General features: G+C 41.9%; 1 protein-coding gene and 1 pseudogene across 3 annotated transcripts; one reads left to right on the forward strand and one right to left on the reverse strand.

Moving 5' to 3' along the window:
* Window positions 1-1,009: 1,009 nt before the first annotated feature.
* SOD2 (superoxide dismutase 2) lies at window positions 1,010-19,307 on the reverse strand. Of its 3 annotated transcripts, XM_058289714.2 has the most exons (6): window positions 19,126-19,246; window positions 18,317-18,519; window positions 8,183-8,299; window positions 5,259-5,438; window positions 3,745-3,910; window positions 1,125-1,261 (listed from the first exon to the last, which is right to left on the reverse strand). In XM_058289714.2, exons 1-5 carry the CDS (start codon window positions 19,155-19,157, stop codon window positions 3,765-3,767), a joined length of 678 nt encoding a protein of 225 aa, XP_058145697.1. In that variant the 5' UTR covers window positions 19,158-19,246; the 3' UTR covers window positions 1,125-1,261; window positions 3,745-3,764. The 3 variants fall into 3 exon arrangements, with proteins under 3 accessions (XP_058145696.1, XP_058145698.1, XP_058145697.1); XM_058289713.2 differs by having other exon boundaries at window positions 1,010-3,910; window positions 19,126-19,307; XM_058289715.2 differs by having other exon boundaries at window positions 1,010-3,910; window positions 18,317-18,516; window positions 19,126-19,261.
* Window positions 9,280-10,507, forward strand: LOC101425573 (actin-related protein 2/3 complex subunit 1A pseudogene; annotated as a pseudogene).
* Window positions 19,308-24,386: the final 5,079 nt, after the last annotated feature.

Consider the following 24,386-nt stretch of genomic DNA (forward strand, 5'->3'; position numbering starts at 1 on the left):
TAAAAAGTTTAAGGAAAAAAATGACTAGCAAGAATTTGTCCCATTTCCCAAAATAAATTGAAAGCACTTTTTTTAAAATTGTGTTTCAGAAGCCTCTTGAGACCAGAAGCACTCGTTACTATTATTCACACACACAGGAGTAACAGCAGCCAGCATGACTTCACCAACTAGAGAGAAAGGGAAATGCCAACCTCATTTCCCTTTCCCTTTCTTAGAATGGTTTACCAATACTCCAGGGCATGTTGCATGAGGTAAGATCTTTGTTTTTGCATCATCATAGTAAGTGAAATATCAGTCCAGAAATGTATGTAAAATACATTTTGTAATGAAAGTCTGATTACTTCCCCCCCCCCATTATCTGCTCTGTGTCCATTCACTGTGTGTTCTTCTGTGACTGCTTCTATCCTTATCAGCAGCACCAGGAATCTGTGTCTCTTTTTGTTGCGTCATCTTGTTGTGTCAGCTCTCCATGTGTGTGGCGCCATTCCTGGGCAGGCTGCACTTTCTTTTGTGCTGGGCGGCTCTCCTTTTGGGGCGAACTCCTTGCGCGTGGGGCACCCCTACACAGGGGATACCCCTGCATGGCAGGGCACTCCTTGCGTGCATCAGCACTGCGCATGGGCCAGCTTCACACGGGTCAAGGAGGCCTGGGGTTTGAACCGTGGACCTCCCATGTGGTCGGCAGATGCCCTATCCATTGGGCCAAGTCCACTTCCCTGATTTCTTTTTAATCCCAGTGTTAAAGATAATGTTCAATGTGTGGCTAAAGTTCTAAGATGTCAGAATATAAAATAAGAACATAATAATTTATAAATTATAAAATACTATGCTTTTATATTATCAGGTGTTATTTATAGATATGACTGGATGATAAAGTTTATGTTCCTTCAGAGTTTTAAGAGCAAAACTTCAACTCCCTACCACTTACTTTTTCTTTCCCACACATAAGCAGAAAAATGATAAAGAATTTTAAGATTATTCCTGTTTTGACACAAACAATGCAGACCTCTTTTAATGACTGACAGAGTCTTTTATTAACACACAAAACACCACATCATTATAATAGGAAAATTATTGTTTCTCTAATGACTAATTACATAAAAACTATCCAGAGTCTTATAAGAATTTTAGTGTGTACTAGGTTTGATGCATATCTTAGAGGCAGGACATTAGCTTGCTGGGATCATTAGGGCTTGACTGATAATGAGAAATAGTAATTTATAAAACATTCTCTGAAGAGCTTTCCCAAACAGTAATTGCTCTGAAATTAAAACAGAAAATAAAACTTACGTTTACACCTAGTTTTAGCCCTAAATCGCAATACACATCAATCTCATTCGAAATTTTATGATTTTGATGTAACTTTTTCAAAGGTGCCCAACAGAAATTGAAAGCTCATTTTAAGATCATGAATTTTACTGTGCAATAAAGTTTTAATTTCTCAGCATCAAAGGTTATTATACAACAACCAACAGACACTATTTCAAAGATAGTATTAGTTTTCCTTCCTTGTTTCTTTCCAGCACCGATCGTATGAAGGTTTTTGTAAGCACATCCAGGAGTAGAGGAGGGACAACTGATTTGGTCACACAACTCCCTCTTTGATGAGCAGCACTTTTGCTTTACAGAAGAAACCATAATTTTATTTTCTTCTGTTTCTTTTCTTTTATAAAAACAGGGCGAAACAATCTTAAAGTCCCTTTTTTTTTTTTGCTGTGTGATTAAAATCTTTAGTTTTTAAAGTATCAATCTCTTAAAATCTATGTGATGTGGAGGAAAAACAAAAATTTTACTGAATTATGCTCTCCCCCATGCTTTCCTCCAATCTTTCAACATAAAAGTCAACGTAAAAATAGAGCCCCATAGAAATTTCAACATTGAATTTTTTTGGACTCTTAAAGCTTAGTCGGAATCAAAAAAGCTTTATATAAATCAGTAGTCTCTGTACATATTTCTTAGCTCAGTAGAAACCATGATCTAACAGCCTACCAATATTCAAAAGCCCAACTTTAGAAAAGGTCCTAGTTTTCTAGATTGTCTCTTTAGACAGAGGACACTGTCCTGTTCACAAAGGCAAGCAGAAACATATGAATCCCATTTGAGCTCCATGAAAGTCACTTTACTGTGGTTTATAAAGGATGACTATTACAATCTCCAAAGTTTTTTCAATCCACAAACACACACACATACACACACACAAATTCACACAGTTACCAATATTCACATCCACACTTATGACAATTCAGGAAGTCTAAATACTTTTCTAATTGAATTGTAAGAGAAAAATGACTTGAATTTAAATTATTTTTCAAACTTCAGTCTTCAATATTGAAACTGCTAAGTTACTCCATTTTTCCATGAAAAAAATAGAAAAATAAAATTTGGGACATAGATGAAAAATGTAAAAATAAATTGGAAAACATCCTTTACTAAATAGGTTTAAGAAAAGTCCTATATAGAAAAACAGAATATTCCAAATGAAGGAAAAACCTGTGTGCACAGAGTTGCTGACCAAAGCATTTTTTGTAATAAAGCAATTGAGAAAAAATGAAATATCCAATCATAGAGCTCAAAAAAAGATCAGGAAATGTCCAATTGATAAAATATATAGCCATTAAAAATTATGAGAACAGTGATTAAACAACATGGGAAAATGCATGACAACATTAAACCAAATATAAAAACTATCCCTGCTATATTTAAATAATCTACAGTTCTGTTTTCAAAAACTATACAAGAACAAGATTTGACATGCTTGTCTCACTGTATTATGGGTATATTTTTTCCTTTATTGAAGGAAAAACATATTAAGTTTTTATCATTGTTGTACATTAAGAATAAAAAAGGAAAAGAATAATTTTTGTACCTGAGGGAGGCACACGGCTGACCCTGTCTTGAGATAGATTTGTCTCTACTTGGGAAGGCAGCTGTCTGAGCAGCAGCCCAGTTCTTGAGAGCAATGCTCAAAAACAGGACCAAAAAGGGTGGGGGATGAGAGGTGAGGGCGGGTGGCAACTGACCACCCAGGTGAGCTGTGGTTTAGTCCCTGTCATTATTTCATCAACTAGGCCCTAATTTGTCCATTTGATACTTCTATACAATATATATATCTCTATGTTTGAAGATAAAATTTCACATTAACATCTATTTTTACCTTCAAACAAATTCAAGAACATAACTAAACTCCTCATTAAAAAAGCAGTTCTCAATTATAACCAAATTATGTTTTTAAAAAAATAATAAAATGTTATTATTAACCTTGTGAAACATGTGGCCATCTATAATTAGAGACCACTGTGTGAGATATACCAGAAATAATACTAAACAGAGGATTACCCACAAAAAAGCAATTTTCAATTGAAAGTTGAAATTCCATTGAGGTTTACAATTAAACAACTGGGGCAAAAAAACCTTCCTTTAACTACAATAAAACAGAATTATAAAGGCTTACCTACAAGTGCCAAGAGTATAGGGATGGAATTTTTTTATGGTTTTATCAATGAGAATTATAGCCTCCTAAGCTATTTTAGCTCTCTAAAGAAAATGTTCATCAAAAGACTAAATTATGCAATGAATTCAATATTTTCAAACAGTTGTCCAAACAAACTTTTAAAATGTGAATATCATTGAAATCTGCTTGTGAAATATCTCAATAAGCAATATTTAGAAATGCTACAATAGAGAAGCTTCTTAGTACATTGCAGACTCTACACTGTTACAAAAAGTCTTAAAGAGCTTACATACTCAGTGTAATGATTAATGTTTCATTTCTTGCAAGTCATATATCTTTCAGTTACATTCTCCCAGTTGATTACATTCCAAATTGCCTTTAGATAATCAGGTCTGACATTTTTATACTGAAGATAATAAGCATGTTCCCATACATCAATTCCCAGCAGTGGAATAAGACCTGTTGGGAAGGAAGGGGGAAAAAAAGCAAAAATTATGAATATTTCAACCAAAAAAGCTGCATAAAGTTGCATCTTCTTGCTTTATAAATCAGTTTATCCTCTGCCCACAAAATTATCCTTTACAACATTCTCATTCATGTTTTTCAGTTTTTATATAAATAGAACCTTTGCCTAAGAATAACTATTCACTATTAAAAAGATCTTAAAGATTACTCTTTGGAAGAAAATGTGATAAATAGTAAAAAAATAATAATAATTAAAATAGACTTGGGAAAGTCAATGAACTATAGTATTCTAATAGCCATTGTTAAAATATCAGGAGTCATAGAGTCAATTCTCCTAGACTTCCTCATTGGGGTCTCAGGACCCTCATTAAAAGCAAGTTACGTTTATGGGGGTGAATGAGGACCTCCCCAAGCTTTTCCTCCAAGGGCCCTGAGCAGTCACAGAGAGGTATGAAAAACCTGCTCTGTTCCTCAAGGCTAATTTTCATGTTAAGGAATTTAAAGCATCTATCAAAAATTAACAGAATGAGTTAACAAGGAAAAGGGATTAAGAAGTAAGGAAAAAGAGATACTGTTTTCAAAAATTAACTAAATTAAGAATTTAGTTATAGCTATAAAACTTTCCAACAAATCACAGCTCTGCCTAGGAAAAAAATTCTCACCCAGTAAGTGTTTTTTTTTAGGAGTGAACCTGGGACTTCATACATGTGAAGCGTGTGCTTACCCACTGACCTTCACCCACTCCACTCCAACAGTAAGTCTTATTCAAGACCCACCTGAGGTTTCCAAGGCAAATATAGTCTATACCCTTGGGTAGAGGTCTGGAAACCTGAGTTCCAGTCTCAGTGTTACCACAAAAACAAGTTATAAAAGACAGTGCTACAAAACAAAATGAATTCATCACCGTTTGTTATAAGAATTATGCTTAACACTTGATAATAAAGGCATAATTGTTTCAAAAAAAAAAAAAAGGCAGTGCTCAGCAGAGGGGATGAGAGTCAAGTTCTCAAGTCAGACAAAACTATTTTTTTCCCTCCTATTGGTGTTTACCAAATATTAGTTTTTCATTTTAGCCTACATAATTATGTAAATTGATACTAATTTTCTGCTGGATAAAGCAGAGTTTGTTTAAACCATTTCTGTTGTTTATGTTAACAGTTCATAAAATAGTTATTAATTAAAATTAAATGTGCTTATTTTACAAAATGTCAAGGACTTGGGTGTCAACTCTTAAAATTTATCATGGTAGGTTTAAACATAGCAAGTTTTCCTTATTTCTAGTTAAATTCCTTATAGCAAACCATCTCTCCTAATAAAATGCATAATAATTTTCAAATCTAACCTGTTGTTCCTTGCAATGGATCCTGATTAGAACAAGCAGCAATCTGTAATCGGCTCTGTTCCTTATTAAAGCCAAGCCAACCCCAACCTGAACCTTGAACGCCAACAGATACAGCTGTCAACTTTTCCTTAAATTTATCAAAGGAACCAAAGTCACGTTTGATAGCTTCCAGCAACTCCCCTAGAAAGAAAATCCAGATACCACAGGTGAACAGATTTCAGCAGTAACAATAGAATATTATATTACATAAATTATTGTCGTAAGGCCCAAGATAGAACTAGACAACATGGAGAAGATGTAGTATAACCTAGTGAGCCTATGTAATACCAGTGCTACTACAAGACCAGTATCTTAAGGCTTTACTATTTTGATTGATCTTTTAATGAAGTGTGTTAAAGGGATTTCTCTACTCACTGTGCTATTTTCATCAGCAAAGAAATATTTTCCCTCTGTAGAAAATTTGACTTTAACTTCTACCCTACCTATTCTATATCCCAATTTGGGAATTAAAAGTTATGGCTATTATTTGAGTCTCTCCAAGGAAGCTTAGATATTTTCTATCTTTTTATTTCCTTGTTTTAAAAGAGTCATTCTTCTATTCTGAACTAAGGGTACACTGTAAGAGCTATAGTCCTTTTATTCTGTAGTAACATGGAATAAAAGACTAGCCTGAACATATCAACTAAGCCAACTACACCAGAAAAGAATCACTTCTCTCATTCCACTGGTTTAAAAGTAATCATCTATTAAAAGCACAAATGATGGAATAAAGACGTACAGATAATACAAAATGTCAAGAGTACCAAAACCTTTGGTGGTTTATGGGTATATCTAATATTCTGGTAACTCACAAAAGTATTAAGTTATGGTCTGAAGACCTAACTCAAAAAATATAAATTCTCCATCTTTGCATATTGTAGCAGTTTGATACAGTTATGAATCCCAAAAATAAATACTGGGTTATGTTTGTAAACTGGTCCATACCTGGGCATGATTAAACTGTGATTACGGCTTTGACTGGGCCATGTCAGTAGGGTGCTGTGTCCCCGCCCCTTGGTGGGTGGGACTCACAGATAAAAGGCATGGCAAAGGACAGAGTTGGGGCTTTTGATGTTGGGATCTTGATGCTGGAATTTTGATCCTGGAGCCCAGGAAGTAAACACACAGGAGAAGAACACAGAGGAGTAAAGATTGCTCAATATATAGGGCAGAAACCCGAGAGAGAGAGCGGGAGAGTGCGAGCGAGCAAGCCCTGGGAAGAAAGGAACCCTGAGCCTGGAGAGGAGCAAGACCCAGAAAGAGAGAATCCCAGGAAGCCTGAACTCTGCCAGGCATTGGCAGCCATCTTGCTCCAACATGAAAATACACTTTGGTGAGAGAAGTAAATTATGCTTTATGGCCTGCTATCTGTAAGCTCCTACCCCAAATAAATACCCTTTATAAAAGCCAACAGACTTCTGGTATTTTGCATCAGCACCCCTTTGGCTGACTAATACACATATTTACTCCCCCATTCATCATTACCTCAAGTGAAATGGTTTAAGTCAGGTGCACAGGATAGACTGCTTTCTATAACAGTGATTAAAAATTAACAGTAAAACAACAGAAACTTAAGGCACATGCAGTGAGCCAAGAAACAGGAGAGGAGAGGTAGAGCTACATCCAAAAACTTTTCTGGGGTGAGGAAGATAAGGAAGTGGTCTGGGATCCACAAGCTACATGAGAAGTCAAATGAATGACAATAAACAAGACCTTCTAGCTCTGCACTCCCCCTCATTACCTGGTTTTTTAAAACAATACCTGAAAAAAACAATTTTTTGGGACAAATGACTGTTTATCAGTTAAGGAAGAATAGTAAAATAATAGCACTTTAACTTATGCAATTCTCAAAATAGACCTGTTATTATCCCCCTATCATATAGATGAAGAAAGTAAGGTACAGAATGGTTAAGTATCTCACACCCCAGGTTCTACAGTTAGAAAGTAGAAAGTTCATCTTTTCTAAAAACTAAGTTTATCACCCTTGCCCTAATTTGAAGTACAGTACATTTAATCCCAAAGCTGACACTCTATGTGATATTATATATGCATGTGTATAAAATCTGATGGTCTAATTCCTTGAATGCATTATACATTCTTACTTATGTCCCTTTAAAAGTTACAACTTTGTTGTGCTCCTTACTAGAAAAAATATGCCATTACTGACAGATATATCTGGGAGAATCAAAACAGGTATAATGCAGGGGCATTCTCAGGACTTGGAAATTGTCCTGAATAACATTGCAACAACAGATACAGGCCATTATATATCTTGCCATAACCAACAAAATTGGGTGAGAGAGAGTGTAAACTACAATGTAAATTTTAACCATGCTTAGTGGCAATGCTCCAAAATGTGTTCATCAGTTGCAATGAATATACCACACTGGTGAACGGTGTTATTAAAGTGGGAAAATGTGAGGGGCATGGGGAACGGGGCATATGGGAATCCCCTATATTTTTTATGTAACATTTATGTAACCTAAGTATCTTTAAAAAATAATAATAATAGGTGTAATATAGTGGTCTTTTCGGGACACTGGAATTATCTTGAATGATGTTGCAGAGATAGGTACAGGCCATGATATAACTTGTCATAACTTACAAAATTGTGTGGGAGAGAGTTTAAGCTATACTGTAAACTATAATCCAAACTTAGTGGCAATAGTCCAATATGTACTCATCAATTATAACGAATGTACCACACTAATGAAGAATGTTATTAATGTGGGAAAGTGTGGGAGGGGTAGAGAGTGGGGCATATGGGAATCCCCTATATTTTTTATGTAACATTTATGTAATTTAAGTATCTTTTAAAAAATAAAATCAACAATCATTCATCTTGTGCACAAAAGATAGACAATGTTGTACTAACATATACCAACCTTTGGGTTCTCCACCACCATTAGGGCTCAGGTTTGTCCAGAAAATGGTATGATTGATATGGCCTCCACCATTGAACTTGAGTGCAGGCTGAAGAGCTACCTGAGTTGTAACATCACCTGAAATGTTAAAATGCAAACATATTTTTAAAATTTTTACTTTTCCAATTGTTCTATACTAGTGTTTTTCTTTGTAAATGTCAGAAAAATGGACTAACTTATCTATAACATCCTATTTGGGGGGGGGAATGGGGTATAGGGTATATGGGAACCTCTTTTTTTTTTTTTTTTTTAAGATTTATTTATTTTATTTAATTTGCCCCCCTCCCCTGGTTGTCTGTTCTTGGTGTCTATTTGCTGCGTCTTGTTTCTTTGTCCGCTTCTGTTGTCGGCGGAGGCGGCACGGGAAGTGTGGGCGGCGCCATTCTTGGGCAGGCTGCTCTTTCTTTTCACGCTGGGCGGCTTTCCTCACGGGCGCACTCCTTGCGCGTGGGGCTCCCCCACGCGGGGGACACCCTTTGCGTGGCACAGCACTCCTTGCCCGCATCAGCGCTGCGCATGGCCAGCTCCACACGGGTCAAGGAGGCCCGGGGTTTGAACCGCGGACCTCCCATATGGTAGACGGACGCCCTAACCACTGGGCCAAAGTCCGTTTCCCTTATATTTTTTAATGTAACATTTTTTTGTGATTTATGTATCTTTTTGTAAAAAGACAATAAAAAAATAAATTTTTAAGAAATTTTTTTTTTAATATTTAAAAGTAAAAAAAAAAACCACATCCCATTGGTCCTGAAATTCCAAATTTTCTGGATTCTTTTAAAAATTAAAAAAAAGGACTCTTCCCAAATTATTTGTACTGGTAGAATTTCAGTTCAATTAATAATGTGCTAACAACTAATGAGAGGCTCAGAAGGAGTTACAAAGGTAGTAAAAAATACACTCCTGACCTAGAAGGAGCTCAGGGTTTTCTCAGATAGAAAAAGTTTTAGCAGATGAAGTAATTAAGAAAATGAGCGGCCTCGGTCTCCACCCGAGCCCGCCAGAGCCTGTTCGCATAGACTGACCGCAAATTCTGCGCTCTGGGACCCTCCAGACCCCGACCCAAGCTTTCTACCTTTTGAAAACACTGCGAGTAATGTCTCTGCATCAGTTTTTACTAGAGCCAATCACCTGCCATGCTTGGAACAGGGATCGTACACAGATTGCCCTTAGCCCCAATAACCACGAAGTCCACATCTACAAGAAGAACGGGAGCCAGTGGGTAAAAGCGCATGAACTCAAGGAGCACAATGGACACATCACAGGTATTGACTGGGCTCCCAAGAGTGACCCCACTGTCACTTGCGGGGCAGATCGCAATGCTTATGTCTGGAGTCAGAAAGATGGTATCTGGAAGCCGACCCTGGTGATCCTGAGAATTAATCGTGCAGCCACTTTTGTGAAGTGGTCCCCTCTAGAGAACGAATTTGCTGTGGGAAGTGGAGCACGACTCATTTCTGTTTGTTACTTCGAGTCTAAAAATGACTGGTGGGTAAGCAAGCACATTAAAAAGCCTATTCGTTCCACAGTCCTCAGCTTGGATTGGCATCCCAACAATGTTTTGCTGGCAGCAGGATCCTGTGACTTCAAATGCAGTGTTTTCTGCCTACATTAAAGAAGTGGATGAAAAGCCAGCCAGTACACCGTGGGGCAGCAAAATGCCTTTTGGCCAGCTGATGTCAGAATTTGGTGGCAGTGGCACCGGTGGTTGGGTCCATGGGGTCAGCTTCTCTGCCAGTGGGAGCCGCCTGGCGTGGGTCAGCCATGACAGCACTGTGTCTGTTGCTGATGCCTCAAAAAGTGTGCAGGTTTCAACTCTGAAAGCGGAGTTCCTGCCACTCCTAAGTGTATCATTTATCTCCGAGAATAGTGTCGTAGCTGCTGGCCATGACTGCTGCCCAATGCTCTTTAATTACGATGACTGTGGCTGCTTGACCTTCGTCTCCAAACTAGACCTTCCAAAACAGAGCATCCAGCGCAACATGTTGGCTATGGAACTCTTCCACAACATGGACAAGAGGGCCACAACCAAGGACTGCAATACAGCCTTAGTGACACTGCACCAGAATAGCATCACTCAAGTGTCGATTTATGAGGTGGACAAGCAAGACTGTCGCAAATTTTGCACTACTGGCATTGATGGAGCCATGACAATTTGGGATTTCAAGACTTTAGAGTCTTCCATCCAGGGTCTTCGAATAATGTGAAGCTGAGTGAACCTCCAGGATCTAGCATGACAAACTGCGACTGAGCACAGCTCTGCCATTTGCATGATGGGGAGGAAAGCCAGCCGACAGGAAACACTGAGCACAAAGTGTGCAGATATTGTTTGTGTGGTTTTGCCTGAATATAATTGGTAAACGTGTTGTTTTTTTTTAAAGTATTTTTTTTTCTGTTTCATTCCATTCTTGACCAAAGCTTCTCTTTAAGTAGTTTATTATGGAAAATTATCACACTAACTTAAAAGAAAGGGTGGGGAGGTATGTAAGTTCTCTGCTAGAAAATTAAATAAAAATACCAAATGTGAAAAAAAAAAAAAGAAAATGATCAATGATAGAAAATAGGAGTGTTTAAATGTTTGGTTTAATATACAGACTATATGAAAAAATTTAAACTTTCATATTCAAGAGTAGACAATTACCCATGGGGAAATATTTAAATGTTACATTAATAAGAAACAACATATTCAAAACTGAACTCGAATTTTCCTCCCCAATTTACTCCTCTTATGACCCTCTCCATCTCAGGAAATACTGTCTGTTTTTCAGGACACTCTTGACTCCTAAAGGTCTGACTCCTGTCCTCTCACAACCCACATCCAATCCATCAGCAAAGTCAGCTCTGCGGGCAAACAGACTGGAATCCAATCACACCCTCCCGTCTCTGCCCGGGGCGAGGCCACCAGCATTCTTCCACCTGCACTACTGCCACAGTCTCCTCCCCGGTCCCTGCTTCCACATGGGCCCCCCAGGGTTTCTTCTCAACACAGCAGCAAAGGGAAGAGCATCACCTGACTGTGACCACTGTGACTGCCCCCACCCCTGCGCTCGCCTGGCCTGAGCCGTTACACTGGCCTCTTGCACTGATGTTGAAAAACTAAGGGGGACACGGTCATGGCTCAACTGACAGAGCATCCGTCTACCACACGGAAGATTCAGGGTTCGATCCTCAGGGCCTCCTGACCCATGTAGTGAGCTCGCCCACACGCAGTACTGCTCCCGCACGCCAGGAGTGCCATGCCACACAGGGGTGTCCCTGCATGGGGGTCCCCCACGCGCAAGGAGTGTGCCCCGCAAGGAAAGCTGCCCCGCGTCAAAAAAGCGCAGCCCACCCAGGAGTGGCGCTGCACACATGGAAAGCTGATGCAGCAAGATGATGCAACAAAAAAGAGACAGAGATTCCCAGTGCCACAGGATAATGCAAGTGGACACAGAAGAATGCACAGTGAATGGACACAGAGAGCAGACAATGGGGGGGCGGAGGGGAGAGGGATGAATAAAATAAATCTTAAAAAAAAAAAAGAAAACTAAGGATGCTCCCAGCTCAGGGCTTTGACTGTTGCCTTTGCCTGAAATGTTTGTCCCTATAGCCTCATGGTTCATTTCTTTTTTTTTTTTTTTAAGCTACTAAATCATCTTTATTTTTTTTTATTTTTTTTTTCAAATGTTACATTCAAAAATTATGAGGTCCCCATATAGCACCCACCCCCTTCACCCCACTCTTCCCACATCAACAACCTCTTTCATCATTGTGGCACATTCATTGCATTTGGTGAATACATTTTGGAGCACTGCTATACCACATGGATAGTGGTTTACACTGTAGTTCACACTCTCTCCCAGTCCACCCAGTGGGCCATGGCAGGACATACAATGTCCAGCATCTGTCCCTGCAGTACCACCCAGGACAACTCCAAGTACTGAAAATGCCCCCACATCATCTCTTATTCCCTCTCCCTACCCTCAGCAGCTACCGTGGCCACTTTCTCCCATCAGTGCTACAATTTCTTCCATTACTAATCACAATAGTTCCACAGTCGAATATCAGTAAGTCCACTTTAATACATACTCTATTCCTCCAGCCTGTGGACCCTGGGATGGTTATGTCCACTCCCGCTCTATATCAAGAGGGGGTTTAGATTCCACATGGATAATGGATACAATTCTCCTGCTTTCAGTTGTAGGCACTCTTTGCTCCCTGGTGTGGTGATTGACCTTCTTCGACTCCCTGTTAGCTAGCCAGGGTAAGTCCAATAAACCAGAAGGTTAGAGTTACAAGTCTGCTGAGGTCATGGTTCATTTCTTTAGTCTTCCTTCAAGACTGTACTGAGCTCCTTTCAACACCTAAAGAATGAAGACCATTCTCAGCAAGCAGACTGTCGACATTCCAGAAAATGCTGACATAGTGCTGAAAGGACGTACAGTTATTGTGAAAGGCCCCAGATGAACCCTATGGAGGGACTTAAGTAACATCGATATAGAACTCAGTCTCCTTAAGAAAAGGAAGAGGCTTCAGGTGGACAAATGAAGAGGAAATAGAAAAGTACTGGCTACAGTTCACATTTTCTGTACTGAGCCTCCATTACAAGATGAGGTCTGCATATGCTCATGTCCCCATCAGCAGCAGCATTCAGGAGACTGGGTCTCTTACTGAAATCTGAAATGCCTTGGGTGAAAAATGCAAACCCAGGACTCAGACAAGGCCAGGTGTTGCTTCTTCAGCATCTCAAGCCCAGAAAGAGGAGTTAAAACTTGAAGGAAATGACATTGAACTTATCAAATTCAGATGTTTTGATTTAGGAAGCCAAAATGATTTTTTAAAAAAAAAAAAAAAAGATCAGAAAATTTGGGGATGGCATCTTTGTCTCTGAAAATGGAACAGTTCAACAGTCTGATGAATAAGATCAAAGTTGTCCAGCAATGGAAACAAGAAGATGCCAGACATATTTGTGATCAATTTGAAAATCAATTAATGTAATAAACTATATTAAAAAAAGAAGGGGAAAAAAGCACACATCATCATCTAAATCAATGCGCAAGAGGCATTTGACAAAATACAAGACCCTTACTTGATAAAAACTCTTAGAACACTAGGAATATAAAGAAACTTCCTCAATATCATAAAGGTATATATGAAAAGCCCATAGCTAACATCCTAATTAAAGGTGAAAGACTGAAAGCTCTCCCTCTAAGATTAGAAACAAGACAAGGTTACCCCTGGATACATTGTTGAAGTTCTTGCCAAAGCAATTAGGAAAAAAAAAAAAAGAAAGAAAAAGGCATCCAAATTAGAAAGGAAAAACTTTCCCTATTTGCAAATGACATGATCCTATATACGGAAAATCCTGTAAAGTCTACAATAAAGTTCCTAGAGCTAATAAATGCATTCAGCAAAGTATAAGATCAACACTCAAAAATCAGTAGTGCTTCTATACACAAGCAATGAACAATCGGAACAAGAAATCAAGAAAAAAATTTCACTCACAATAGCAACTAAAAGAATCAAATATCTAAAAATAAATCTAACCGAGGATATAAAGTACTTGTTCACAGAAAACAATGAAATACTGCTAAAAAGAAATTAAAGACCTAAATAAATAGAAGGATATTCCATGTTCATGGATTGGAAGACTAAGTATCATTAAGATGTCACTACTACCAAAGCAATTTATAGATTCAATGCAATCCCAATCAAAATTCCAACAACCTGCTTTTCAGAAATGGAAAAGCCACCATCAAATTTATATGGAAGGATAAAAGGGCCCTGAACAGTTAAAGCCATCTTGAGAAAAAGACTGAAGTTGGAGGATACTTCCCTATCTTAAAACTTATTACACCCACCCTCTAACGGACCTCCTCACAGAAGCCCCCCTATTTCACTTCTGTTTTATCTACCTCTTAGCAAAACAATAAAGATAAATTAGGTAGTGACAACTCCACTTGCTTAGTTTGTTGGGGGACGGGGGGGAGGTGTATCTGTTTCCAAAGGAAAAGAATATTACCTTAAAAATACACCCCCTAAAAAAACACCAAAAACTAAAAATTAATTTTTAAAAAAGAGAGACATTTTCCAATAACCACTGTATTGTTTTGATTTCCCAAACTTCTTTATTTTCCCCATAAATAAGTTTCACCATTTGGTGATTTTCTTCACTTATTTAAGATAAGTGAAGACAATCTTCACTACTCTATGGTATAGCTTTCGCAGGCTGCCTCCTAACTTGCCTCATCCCTCATTCCATTCCTGCCACAACCTGTGATTCTCACCCTTTTGTCCTCACAGCCAGGATAGAAATGAAGGAGGACTCCTACCTCACACCATGTACCATGACCAGAAAGCATATGAAAAGACATTCAATGTCATCAACCATCAGGGAATGCAAATCAAAACCACAATGAGGTACCATTTCACACCCATTAGAATGGCTCCTATTTGAAAAATAACAAGTGTTGAAAAGGATGTTGGAGAAGTGTTGAAGAAATGGAACACTCACCTTTTGCAGATGGCAATGTAAAATGGTACAGCTGCTATAGAATATAGTTTGGTGGTTCCTCAGAAAGCTAAGTATAGTACTACCATATAGGGAAGCAGATGTGACTTAACAGAGCATCCGCCTACCATACAGGAGGCCCAAGGGTTCGATACCCAGGGCCTCCTGGCTCATGTGGTGAGCAGGCCCATGCGCAGTTCTGCTGCGCACAAGGAGTGCTGGCCCATGCAGGGATGCCCCGCATAAGGGTGCCACCTGGAGTGCCACAAGGAGTGGCCCCTGCACAAGGGAAGTCGCCCAGGAGTGGTGCCACACACACGGAGAGCTCACACAGCAAGATGACGCAACAAAAAGAGACACAGATCCCCAGTGCTGCCTGATGAGAATACAAGGGGACAAAGAAGAACACACAGCAAATGGACACAGAGAGCAGACATGGGGGGGGGGGGGACACGCAGGAGGTAAATAAATAAATCTTAAAAAAAAAAAAGGAACTACCAGGTATATACCCAAAAAGAACTAAAAGCAGGGACTTGAACAGGTATTTGCACACCAAAATTCATAGTAACATTAGTCACAATTGCCAAAAGATGGAAGGAACCCAAGTACGCATCAAACAATGAAATGGATAAATAAAATGTAGTATATAACAAAATGGAATAATAGTCAGCTGCAAAGAGGAATGACGTCCTGATACATACAGCAACATGAATGAACTCTGAAGGCATTATATTAAGTGAAATAAGCCAGATACCAAAGCACAAATTTGTATGATCACACCGATTTCAAACAATTAGAATAAGCTAACGCACAGAGTCAGAATATAGAATATAAGTTACCAAGGGATGGGGTAGAAATAGGGAATGGGAAGTTAAGGCTTAAAATGTACAGGGTTCAGGGAAGTGAATGTGGCTCAAGTGATACAGCTTCTGCCATACCGTATGGGAGGACCTAGGTTCAATCCCTGGGGCCTCCTGGTGAAAAAGAAGAAGAGAAAGCATGCTCATACAGTGAGCCAGTGCCTATGCAAGTGAGTCACGCAGCAAAATGATGATGCAACAAAACAGAGACAAGGGGAGAGTCAAGGTGACGCACAGAAACCAGGAACTGAGGTGGTGCAACTGACAGGAAAACTCTCTCCACATCAGGAGTCTCGAGGATCGAATTCCAGTGAATCCTAGAGAGAAAATGAAAAGAGAAGAAACACAGACAGCAAAAACAGCAGGGTGGGAGGAAGAGAAGGGGGAGAAATAAATAAAATCTTAAAAAAAAAAAATCTAAAACCTTAAAAAAGAAATATGTACAGGGTTCATATTTGATATGATGGAAATACATTGGTAGTGGATGGTGGTGATGGCAGCACAACACTGAACATAATTAACAGCATTTAAGTATATATCTGAATATGATTAGAAGGAGAAATGTTGGAAAGCAGGTGTGGCTCAACCTGTTGAGTGCCTGCTTCCCACATGGGAGATCCTGGGTTCGCTTCCCCGTGCCTCCTAAAAAAAACAACAACAAGCAAACAAAGAAATGAAGGGACCAACTCAAGGGAGCCAATGAACACAAGCTTCCCACTTACCAGGTCCCAGGTTCAATCCCAGGTCCCAGTAACTCAAAAAATAAAAAGGGAGACGTGTTAGAGTGTATATATGGTGACAAAAAAAATCCATGGAACTACACTATACAGAGAACCTAAGTTAAACCATGAACTCTATTTAATAGTACAATGATTAAAAAAAAAAAAGTGCTATTATCAATTGTAACAAATATTCCACACCAATACAAGGTGTTGGTGGTAGAATGGTATATCGCAATCCTGTATTTTATGCATGATTGTTCTGGAAACCCACAACTTCTCTAATAAAGGAGAAAAACTAACCCCCTCCCCTAAAAAAAGAAAGTTTTACAAGTACTTATTAACATATAGGTAATAAAATACAATAACATAAAGCTCTTTTTCCAGCAGTTTTCATTATGCAAATAAAACTTTGACACCACAAGAAAAGGACTGAAATTAAGCTGTTTTTTAAAATATTGAGGAAAGTTCATGGGTATCAGATGTTGCCATACAGGAAATACTTTCACAACTGTGGTATTCCCAGCCCTCCCAGGTTACCACTTCCTTCACCCATTTGTTATTGCCTAAATCACAGAACCTTTTCCCGTATGTCCTCTGACTGTCAAAAGTAAATCTTCCAGAATGTGGTAACTTCCTCTTGTTTTTGTTTCACTATTTACTCTAACATAAGCAACATGAAATACTAGATTTTTCCACTAGGTGCCACGAGCCAACAAGAAGTCCTTGTTCAATATTTACTCAATACATTTTGTAAGCCTCAAATTCAATGAAAAATATATTAAAGCATAGATTTTTAACTTTGTATCTTCTCAAGCTATACATATAGTCTGGAAACACGACTGTCATAATTCCTTGTGCAAAGCACTCATCAGTATAGACACACAAATACAAAAACTTCATATGCATCATTTTGTCAAATGAGCTCTGCAAAAAGAAAAAAAACTATTATATTTAAATTGGATTATAAATACTAGTAAACAGATACAAGCCTGCTTCAGTTTCCTCGTGAATTTTGACTCCTGCATTGATTCCAGAAAAAGATCAGAACCATTCCAGTTAGGAAACTGCTTTTTGGCAATGAAAATCGTAATGCTGACTCCTGCCTCTTCCTTTCCCACAGAATGGAAAGTTCTACAAGTTCTACAAAGGCTACAAAGTTTTGCAGTGAGGGAGCAGGAGAGGGTATATGGGAAGCACATGTTCTGTGGAATCTCCAAGTCCTAGAGTGGACTCCTAATCCCAAAAATTCTGGACAATGACAATGACAATGAACACAGTCCCTATCCCAAAGAAAAGCAAAGCAGTCAACAGGTATTGATTTCCTTTAGCTCCCCACTATCAGCATGACCACTGCCTGAGACTGCTGGCTCAACAACTAGACTCAACTGCAAAAGGAGAGAGTAAAGTTCCTGATCTGTCACCTGTTGTCCAGACAGTGTGGTTCAGAAAGACAGACTGGTGTAGTCAACAAAGCCCCATTCTCACTTTTATCAGGAGGACTGGTGGAGAAAGCCTATTTTTCAGACCACCCGTGTTACACTGACACACAATGGCACTTGTGTCCTAGACTGTGGATCACAAGTGGAAAGGCCCTCCCAGCCCTCCTGTAAATGACTGGCAGAACTCTGCAATGACCAAACATTACCCAATGCAAAAACGAGTTACAGGTTAGAGCTTTCTTATTAAAATGCTCTACGATTCACCAATGCTTGCAATACATGTAACAAAAAATGGGACTCAAACTGAATGCCTTAGTTACCAACAGTAACAGTAAAAGTCATAAACGTAAGTTCATTTATGGGATTCTCAGTTTCCTGCGGCCATTAAAAGAAATCTATACAAACCAAATAAGATAGGGCATCTATGATATGTTATAAAAATGAGAGAGAACCGCATGCCTGAAAAACTAAGAACTGGTAAAAGCATGAAGTGGATCCGCCTCAGGACCGAGGCACGGCTTCACGGAGACACCCCTCACTGCCGCAAACGGTCGGGCCCCCAGCCGGTTCATCAGAACCCCACATACCCTTTGCCAGCGCCTCCTTATACTTGTCCTCCGTCGCGTTCAAGTTATTCACGTAGGCAGCGTGATGTTTGCTGTGGTGCAGCTGCATGATCTGCGCGCTGATGTGGGGCTCGAGGGCGCCATAGTCGTAAGGCAAGTCGGGGAGGCTGTGCTTCTGCCTGGAACCCCAAATCCCCAAAGCTGGCACCAGCTTCCTGCTCCTGCTGGAAAGACACAAAAAATTACAGACCTTCACTCGACACGAGCTCCCTTCCGAGCGCGTGCCCGGCGGCCCGGACGAAGTTGTTAAGGACCGATGCATTCGGCGTCCCTTACAAATCCACCTTCTCTCTCGCCGGACGTGCTTTTGAAAGCACCCAAAGGTGTCTTTTTCCATTAAACAAACTTCACTGTCCCGAACGGAGGCCAGACGCGTGCTCGGGCGACAGAACGCCACGCCCGCATCCCACAGGGATGGGACCGTGGACTCCCCGGCGCCGCGAGGGGAAGGGCGCCTCCTGAGGGGCGGCCCCGCGGGCCCCGCCGCTCCCGGAGGAAAGAATCCGAAAACCGCGCTCACGCCCGGCCGACCCGAGATGCCCTTGAACCTGCCCAGCCCGGCGCGCGCGAGGGAGGGCCCGGAGAGGACGCCGCGCGGGGCTGAGGGGGCGGCAGGCGAAAGCGCCGTCCAGGGAGCCGGGGGCGCGCCGGGTCCTCTCAGCCTTCGCGGCCCGTGACCCCGGGCCCGCCCCGGGCCCCCTCGGCCTTTGGGGGAGCCGCGAGCGAGTCCCCAGCGGCGGCCGCGCCACTCGGGGCACGGCGTCTCTCACCCGCACGCCGCCCGGGACAGCATGGCGCACATAGCGACCGTTCCGGCAGAGCGCGAGCGAAGACGCCAGCGTCCCGGCCGAGCCGCAAGGGCAGCCGCCGAGGTTCCCCGGAAGCTCCGCCCCCCGCGCCGGCCGCCCCCAAGCGGGGAGGAGAGGACGCCGAGAGTCCCTGGGGATCTGCGCCGTCTGCACGAGACCGCACGCCCTGGGACAAGAGGGATTGAGAAAGCAGAATTACCGCTTCGCCGTGGGCCGCGGGAAACTGCAAGACCTGTTAGCCGTGAGTCTGTAGTATAGCGCCAAAGAAAGGAATCCCCCTCCGCGTAGCACTTGGTACGGCCCGCGCCGCGGGGGGCCCCCGGCGGTGGGCGTGTCGCCCCAGGCCGCCGTGCGCGTCCCCAGCCACGCCCCTCCCGTGCTCGAGAGACCTCTGCGAGGGGAGAGGCTTCAGCTCTCCCTGAGCGGCCTTGGTGGGCTGCGTCAGGACCCGAGCTGCGGACAGGTCCTCTGGAAGGCACATCTCCAGAGAGCGAGCTCGCAGAGGGTGTAGGCCAGTTCGTCGTCACCGGAGTTTGGATCTGTCCACACCACTGCCCCCAATGTCCTTTCCTGGCGAGAGTAATTTGACCTTGGGACCTCCTCCGGGCCAGAGCTATGCCGGGCGCTAGGCCGACTTTATTCCCAACAGCTGCCTGATAACCGTGTTACTGAATACGTACCCTGTGTCAGGGACTGCACGGAGGGGCTTACATACATTTCTCTTATTTTACCCCTTAGGGTTGGTGTTATGTCCCTAGTTAACAATGAAGGAAAGTCGCACTGAGCTTAAGCAGCCCTGATCACGCAGCTAATAAGTTCATACTTTCTTAACTATTAAGCCATATCAAGTTTTGTGTGTTTGCTTAGCGTGACTTCTATGAACCAATTGTTCTGGAGAATATAAAAGTACAACGAAGGATTCTAAACTATAATGTCAGATAGTCTAAGAGACTATCAAAAATCATCAAAAATTTTCTCAACAGTGAAAAAAAGGGGGGGGGCGGATTCTGTGTGAATCCTCCCAGTATGCAGAAGTTAGCAAAGTTTTACACTGTTAATGACAAGAGCTGGGACTTTGTTGAATAGAATATAAAAGGAAGCATATAGTAGATGTTCCATAAAGCATTTTCATTATTCTCTTCCACCCTCTTTGGAACCCTCCCTAGGATGACTAGGCTTTGGGTAAGCAAAATAGAAAGACCAGCATTTAGGTAGAGGGATTGTGTAAGCATGGCTCCACCACAGGAAGGGCTTTGGCTTGTTTACAATCAAGAGAATGTGACTAAGAGCACTTGTTGGGGTGAAGGAGGAGATTCAGGTGGGGCCAGGTTAGGGAGGTCCTTAAAACTCAGAGAAAAGGGAAACGGACTTGGCTCAGTGGTTGGGGCGTCCTGTCTGCCACATGGGAGATCCACAGTTTGGACCCCAGGCCTCCTTGACCCGTGTGGAGCTGGCCCACGCGCAGTGATGATGCGCCCAGGGAGTGCCGCCCCACGCAGGGGTGTCCGCCGTGTAGGGGAGCCCCATGCGCAAGGAGTGTGCCCTGTAGGGAGAGCCGCCCAGCGCGAAGAAAGTGCAGCCTGCCTAAGAATGGAGCCACCCACAAGGAGAGCTGACACAACAAGATGACTCAACAAAAAGAGACACAGATTCCCGTGCTGCTGACAGCAACAGAAGCGGACAAAGAAACAAGACGCAGCAGACAGACACAGAGAACAGACAACCGAGGTGGGGGAGGAGGGGAGAGAAATAAATAAATAAATACATCTTTAAAAAAAAAACTCAGGGAAAAAAGCGTGAGTTTGATATGATTAGTAACAGGAAGTTGAGAAATGTTTTCATTCAGGAGAGGCATGGTGATAGTTTTTCAAGCACGCAGGCTGGCATTGCTATGTTGGGCAGGCTACTTAGGAAGCTGTTGCATTAATCCCAGCATGAGGTACTAAGGGTCAGTTTTAGGGTACTAGGTTTGGGAACTGGAAGAAAGGGCATTTTGAAGGATAAAACAACAGGATTCAGAAATGGATCACAGTAATGAAAGGGCTTGATCTAGTGAAAACAAAATGTCACTATAAGGACCTTTGGACATTTGCCCCTTAGATTACATTTGCTTCTTAGCCTCAGTTTACAGCAGTTTCCTGGAGCTTCTCTTGGCACTGGCCCATCTACTGACTCTCCGATCTTAACCCATGGAGAGAATCAAACTTATAGGGCACAAACCAGTGAGATGAGAACAGAATGGAGCAAGGTTGAAGAGACGGGTCCATATTTAAAGTCCAGCAGATCCCTCTATAAAATCCCTCCATAAGTACTATAGCACTTTGATATCGTTATGAATTCCAAAAATAGATATTGGGTTATGTTTGTAATCTGGTCTGTACCTGGGCATGATTAAGTTATGATTAGGGCTTTGATTGAACCACATCATTGGAACATTGAGTCCCCGCCTCTTGGTGGGTGGATAAAAGTTATGGCAAAGAACAGAGTTGAGAGTTTTTAATGTTGGAATTTTGATGTTGGAGTTTGATGCTGAAGCCTTAAACTGGAGCCCCAGGAAGTAAGCTCACAGTGGAAAGAGAACCAAGCCCAAGGAAGAGAGTACCTGAGCCAGGAGAAAAACAAAGAGGAACAGAGATGGCTCCTTAGACACGGCAGAAACCCCAGGGAGAGAGACAGAGCCATTTGCCTGAGAGTCTGCAGCTGACCTTGTGGAGAAAATGGAGGACCTGAGCCCAGAGAGAAGCAGGACCTGGAAAGAGAGAGGAACCCTGGAAGCCTGAACCCTGGCAGATGTCCACAGCCATCTTGCTCCAACACATGAAAATAGACTTTGGTGAGGGAAGTAACTTATGCTTTATGGCCTGGTATCTATAAACCCCAAATAAATACCCTTTATAAAAACCAACCAATTTCTGGCATTTTGCATCAGCTCCCCTTTGGCTGGCTAATACTAATACTATGCAACATGCTGCTCCCTTTAGGGGAATGAACAACCCACCATCAACACTACTCCTTGTGAAACACAGCATGGCCACTATATTCCAGGCAAATGGAATCTGTCACTATACCAGCAAATTCCAGTTCATAGCTCAGGATTGGTCGTGGAGGGAGATTGGTTTGGTTGGCACAGTTCTAAGAATGATCCTCAAGAGCTACCCAAGATGAACTGGCCCAAAGCACTGAGGATAGTGACCAAGCATACAAATCTTGGGCTGGTTACATCTTTTGGCCAGCACGACCCACGGGATCCACTCTGAGGAACTAGAATATGTGTGTAGGAGGTATGACCTCAAGTACCACTGAGCTTCCTGCCAAAAGGTGGTCCACTGGGAACAGGATATTAATTTAGTTTAAGGAACTGGCCAGGTACATGTTGGGGCAAGATGCTGTTGTAAATTATTGAAGAAGGCTGACCAATTTACTCTTGTATTGGGTTTGAGGAGTATCCTCTTGATGTACAAACAGGAGGCTCTCTTTAGTCTCAAAACTGTCTTAGTTTCCAGGACTATTTATAATAAAGTCCACCAACTGGATGTCTTCAAGCAACAGAAATGCATTCACTCAGAGTTATGGAGGCTGGAAGTTCCACCTCTGTAGGGGAGAATCCTTCCTTGGTTCTTCCTAGCTGCTGGTGGTTTGCCAGCAATCCTTGGGCTTCAGCCTCTATGTCAGTCATATAACATTCTTCCCTGAGTCTGTCTCTATGTGTCCAATTCTCCCCTTTTTTATAAGGACGCCAGTCATATGGGATTAGGGCCCATCCTAATTCAGTTTGGCCTCATTTTAACTAATCTCATCTTCAAAGATCCTATTTCCAGATAAGGTCACATTCACAGAACCAGGGTTTAGGACTTAAACATGTCTTTTTTTTGGGGGGGGAGGTGGTGAGGGGGGCCTCATTCAACCCATAACACTGACCCTGAACATCCCAATCCTCCTTGATGAGCAGAAATCTTCTTTTTCCCCAGACCAGGTTAAAACTTAGTCCAGTTCAGTGATGTCTGTAAACCAATCTGGTTTCCAAAATTTCAGCTGTTATTGAGTTTATAATCGCGATCACAGGGCTTCCTCCCACCTGGGACCTTCCCCCCTGCACACCCCTCCATCTCCCTGCCCTTCTCCTGCAGGCCCTGCTGACACCCACCTGCATTCATGAGGGATGGCCCTTCTCTGCTGGCTCCTGCTCTGGTGTCACCAGCTCCAGCCAGAACCGGGGGCTGAGAGGGATGAGGCGTCTATTGTCTTGGTCTGGTTCAATTTAACTTTAGTGGTCCCTGCATTGGTGGGAGTTTTTTCTACAAGTGACACGTCTGGCGTTTTCTTGGGCAGCATCAGCATCACCTGATTGGCGCTCAGTCACATAGATGCTCGTGCTCCTGCGGAGGGAGAAGCTGTGCCTATTTGGCCCCGCCTGCCTCTTTTCTAGATGAATGTGCAGAAATCGTGCAGAACACCAGGGCATCCGGATTCACGCTTCCACTAGCAAAGTGTGGTAAGCACAGGGTCCTCGTCTACACCACTCGAGAGCCAGGGCACTGGAGTGGAGGTGTCCCCAAACTACTTCCTAGGCACGTGACACCTGCTCCCTTTAAGGTGAGGCAGAGCCTCCACCCTCAGAAACTTCCTGATGAAGAGAGGGCACCAGTGTCAAAGTTTACGCCTCTGATGGGTTGAAGCTTTATGGACCCCAGACAAGTTTGCTCTTAAAGCTAATCCATTCCTGAGGGTGTAAACCTATTGTAAGGAGGGCCTTTTGATTAGGGTACTTCAGTTTAGATGTGACCCAGGGTGGCTATTTTTTTAACAAATCAATTTTATGGATACCTATTAATAAAACATAAATCCATCCAAAGTGTGCAATCAGTGGTTTCAGTGTAATCACATATTTGTGCATTCATCAGTCATTCTTACAGCACTTTCATTATTCCCTTAATATCAAAAAACAAACAAAATTTACTACCTCTCAATCTCTTTATGCTTCCCCTGATGTACGTAGCTGCTGTTCTTTTTCCTTCTCCCTAATATATTTGTATTTATATATATATATTTTTTTAAAGATTTATTTATTTATTTCTCTCCCTTTCCCCCCCACACCCCAGTTGTCTGTTCTCTGTGTCTACTTGCTGCGTCTTCTTTGTCCACTTCTGTTGTTGTCAGTGGCACTGGAATCTGTGTTTCTTTTTGTTCTGTCATCTTGCTGAGTCAGTTCTCCATATGTGCAG

The sequence above is a fragment of the Dasypus novemcinctus genome, chromosome 28 (assembly GCF_030445035.2).
Source record: "Dasypus novemcinctus isolate mDasNov1 chromosome 28, mDasNov1.1.hap2, whole genome shotgun sequence".
In the NCBI taxonomy this organism is placed as follows: domain Eukaryota; kingdom Metazoa; phylum Chordata; class Mammalia; order Cingulata; family Dasypodidae; genus Dasypus; species Dasypus novemcinctus.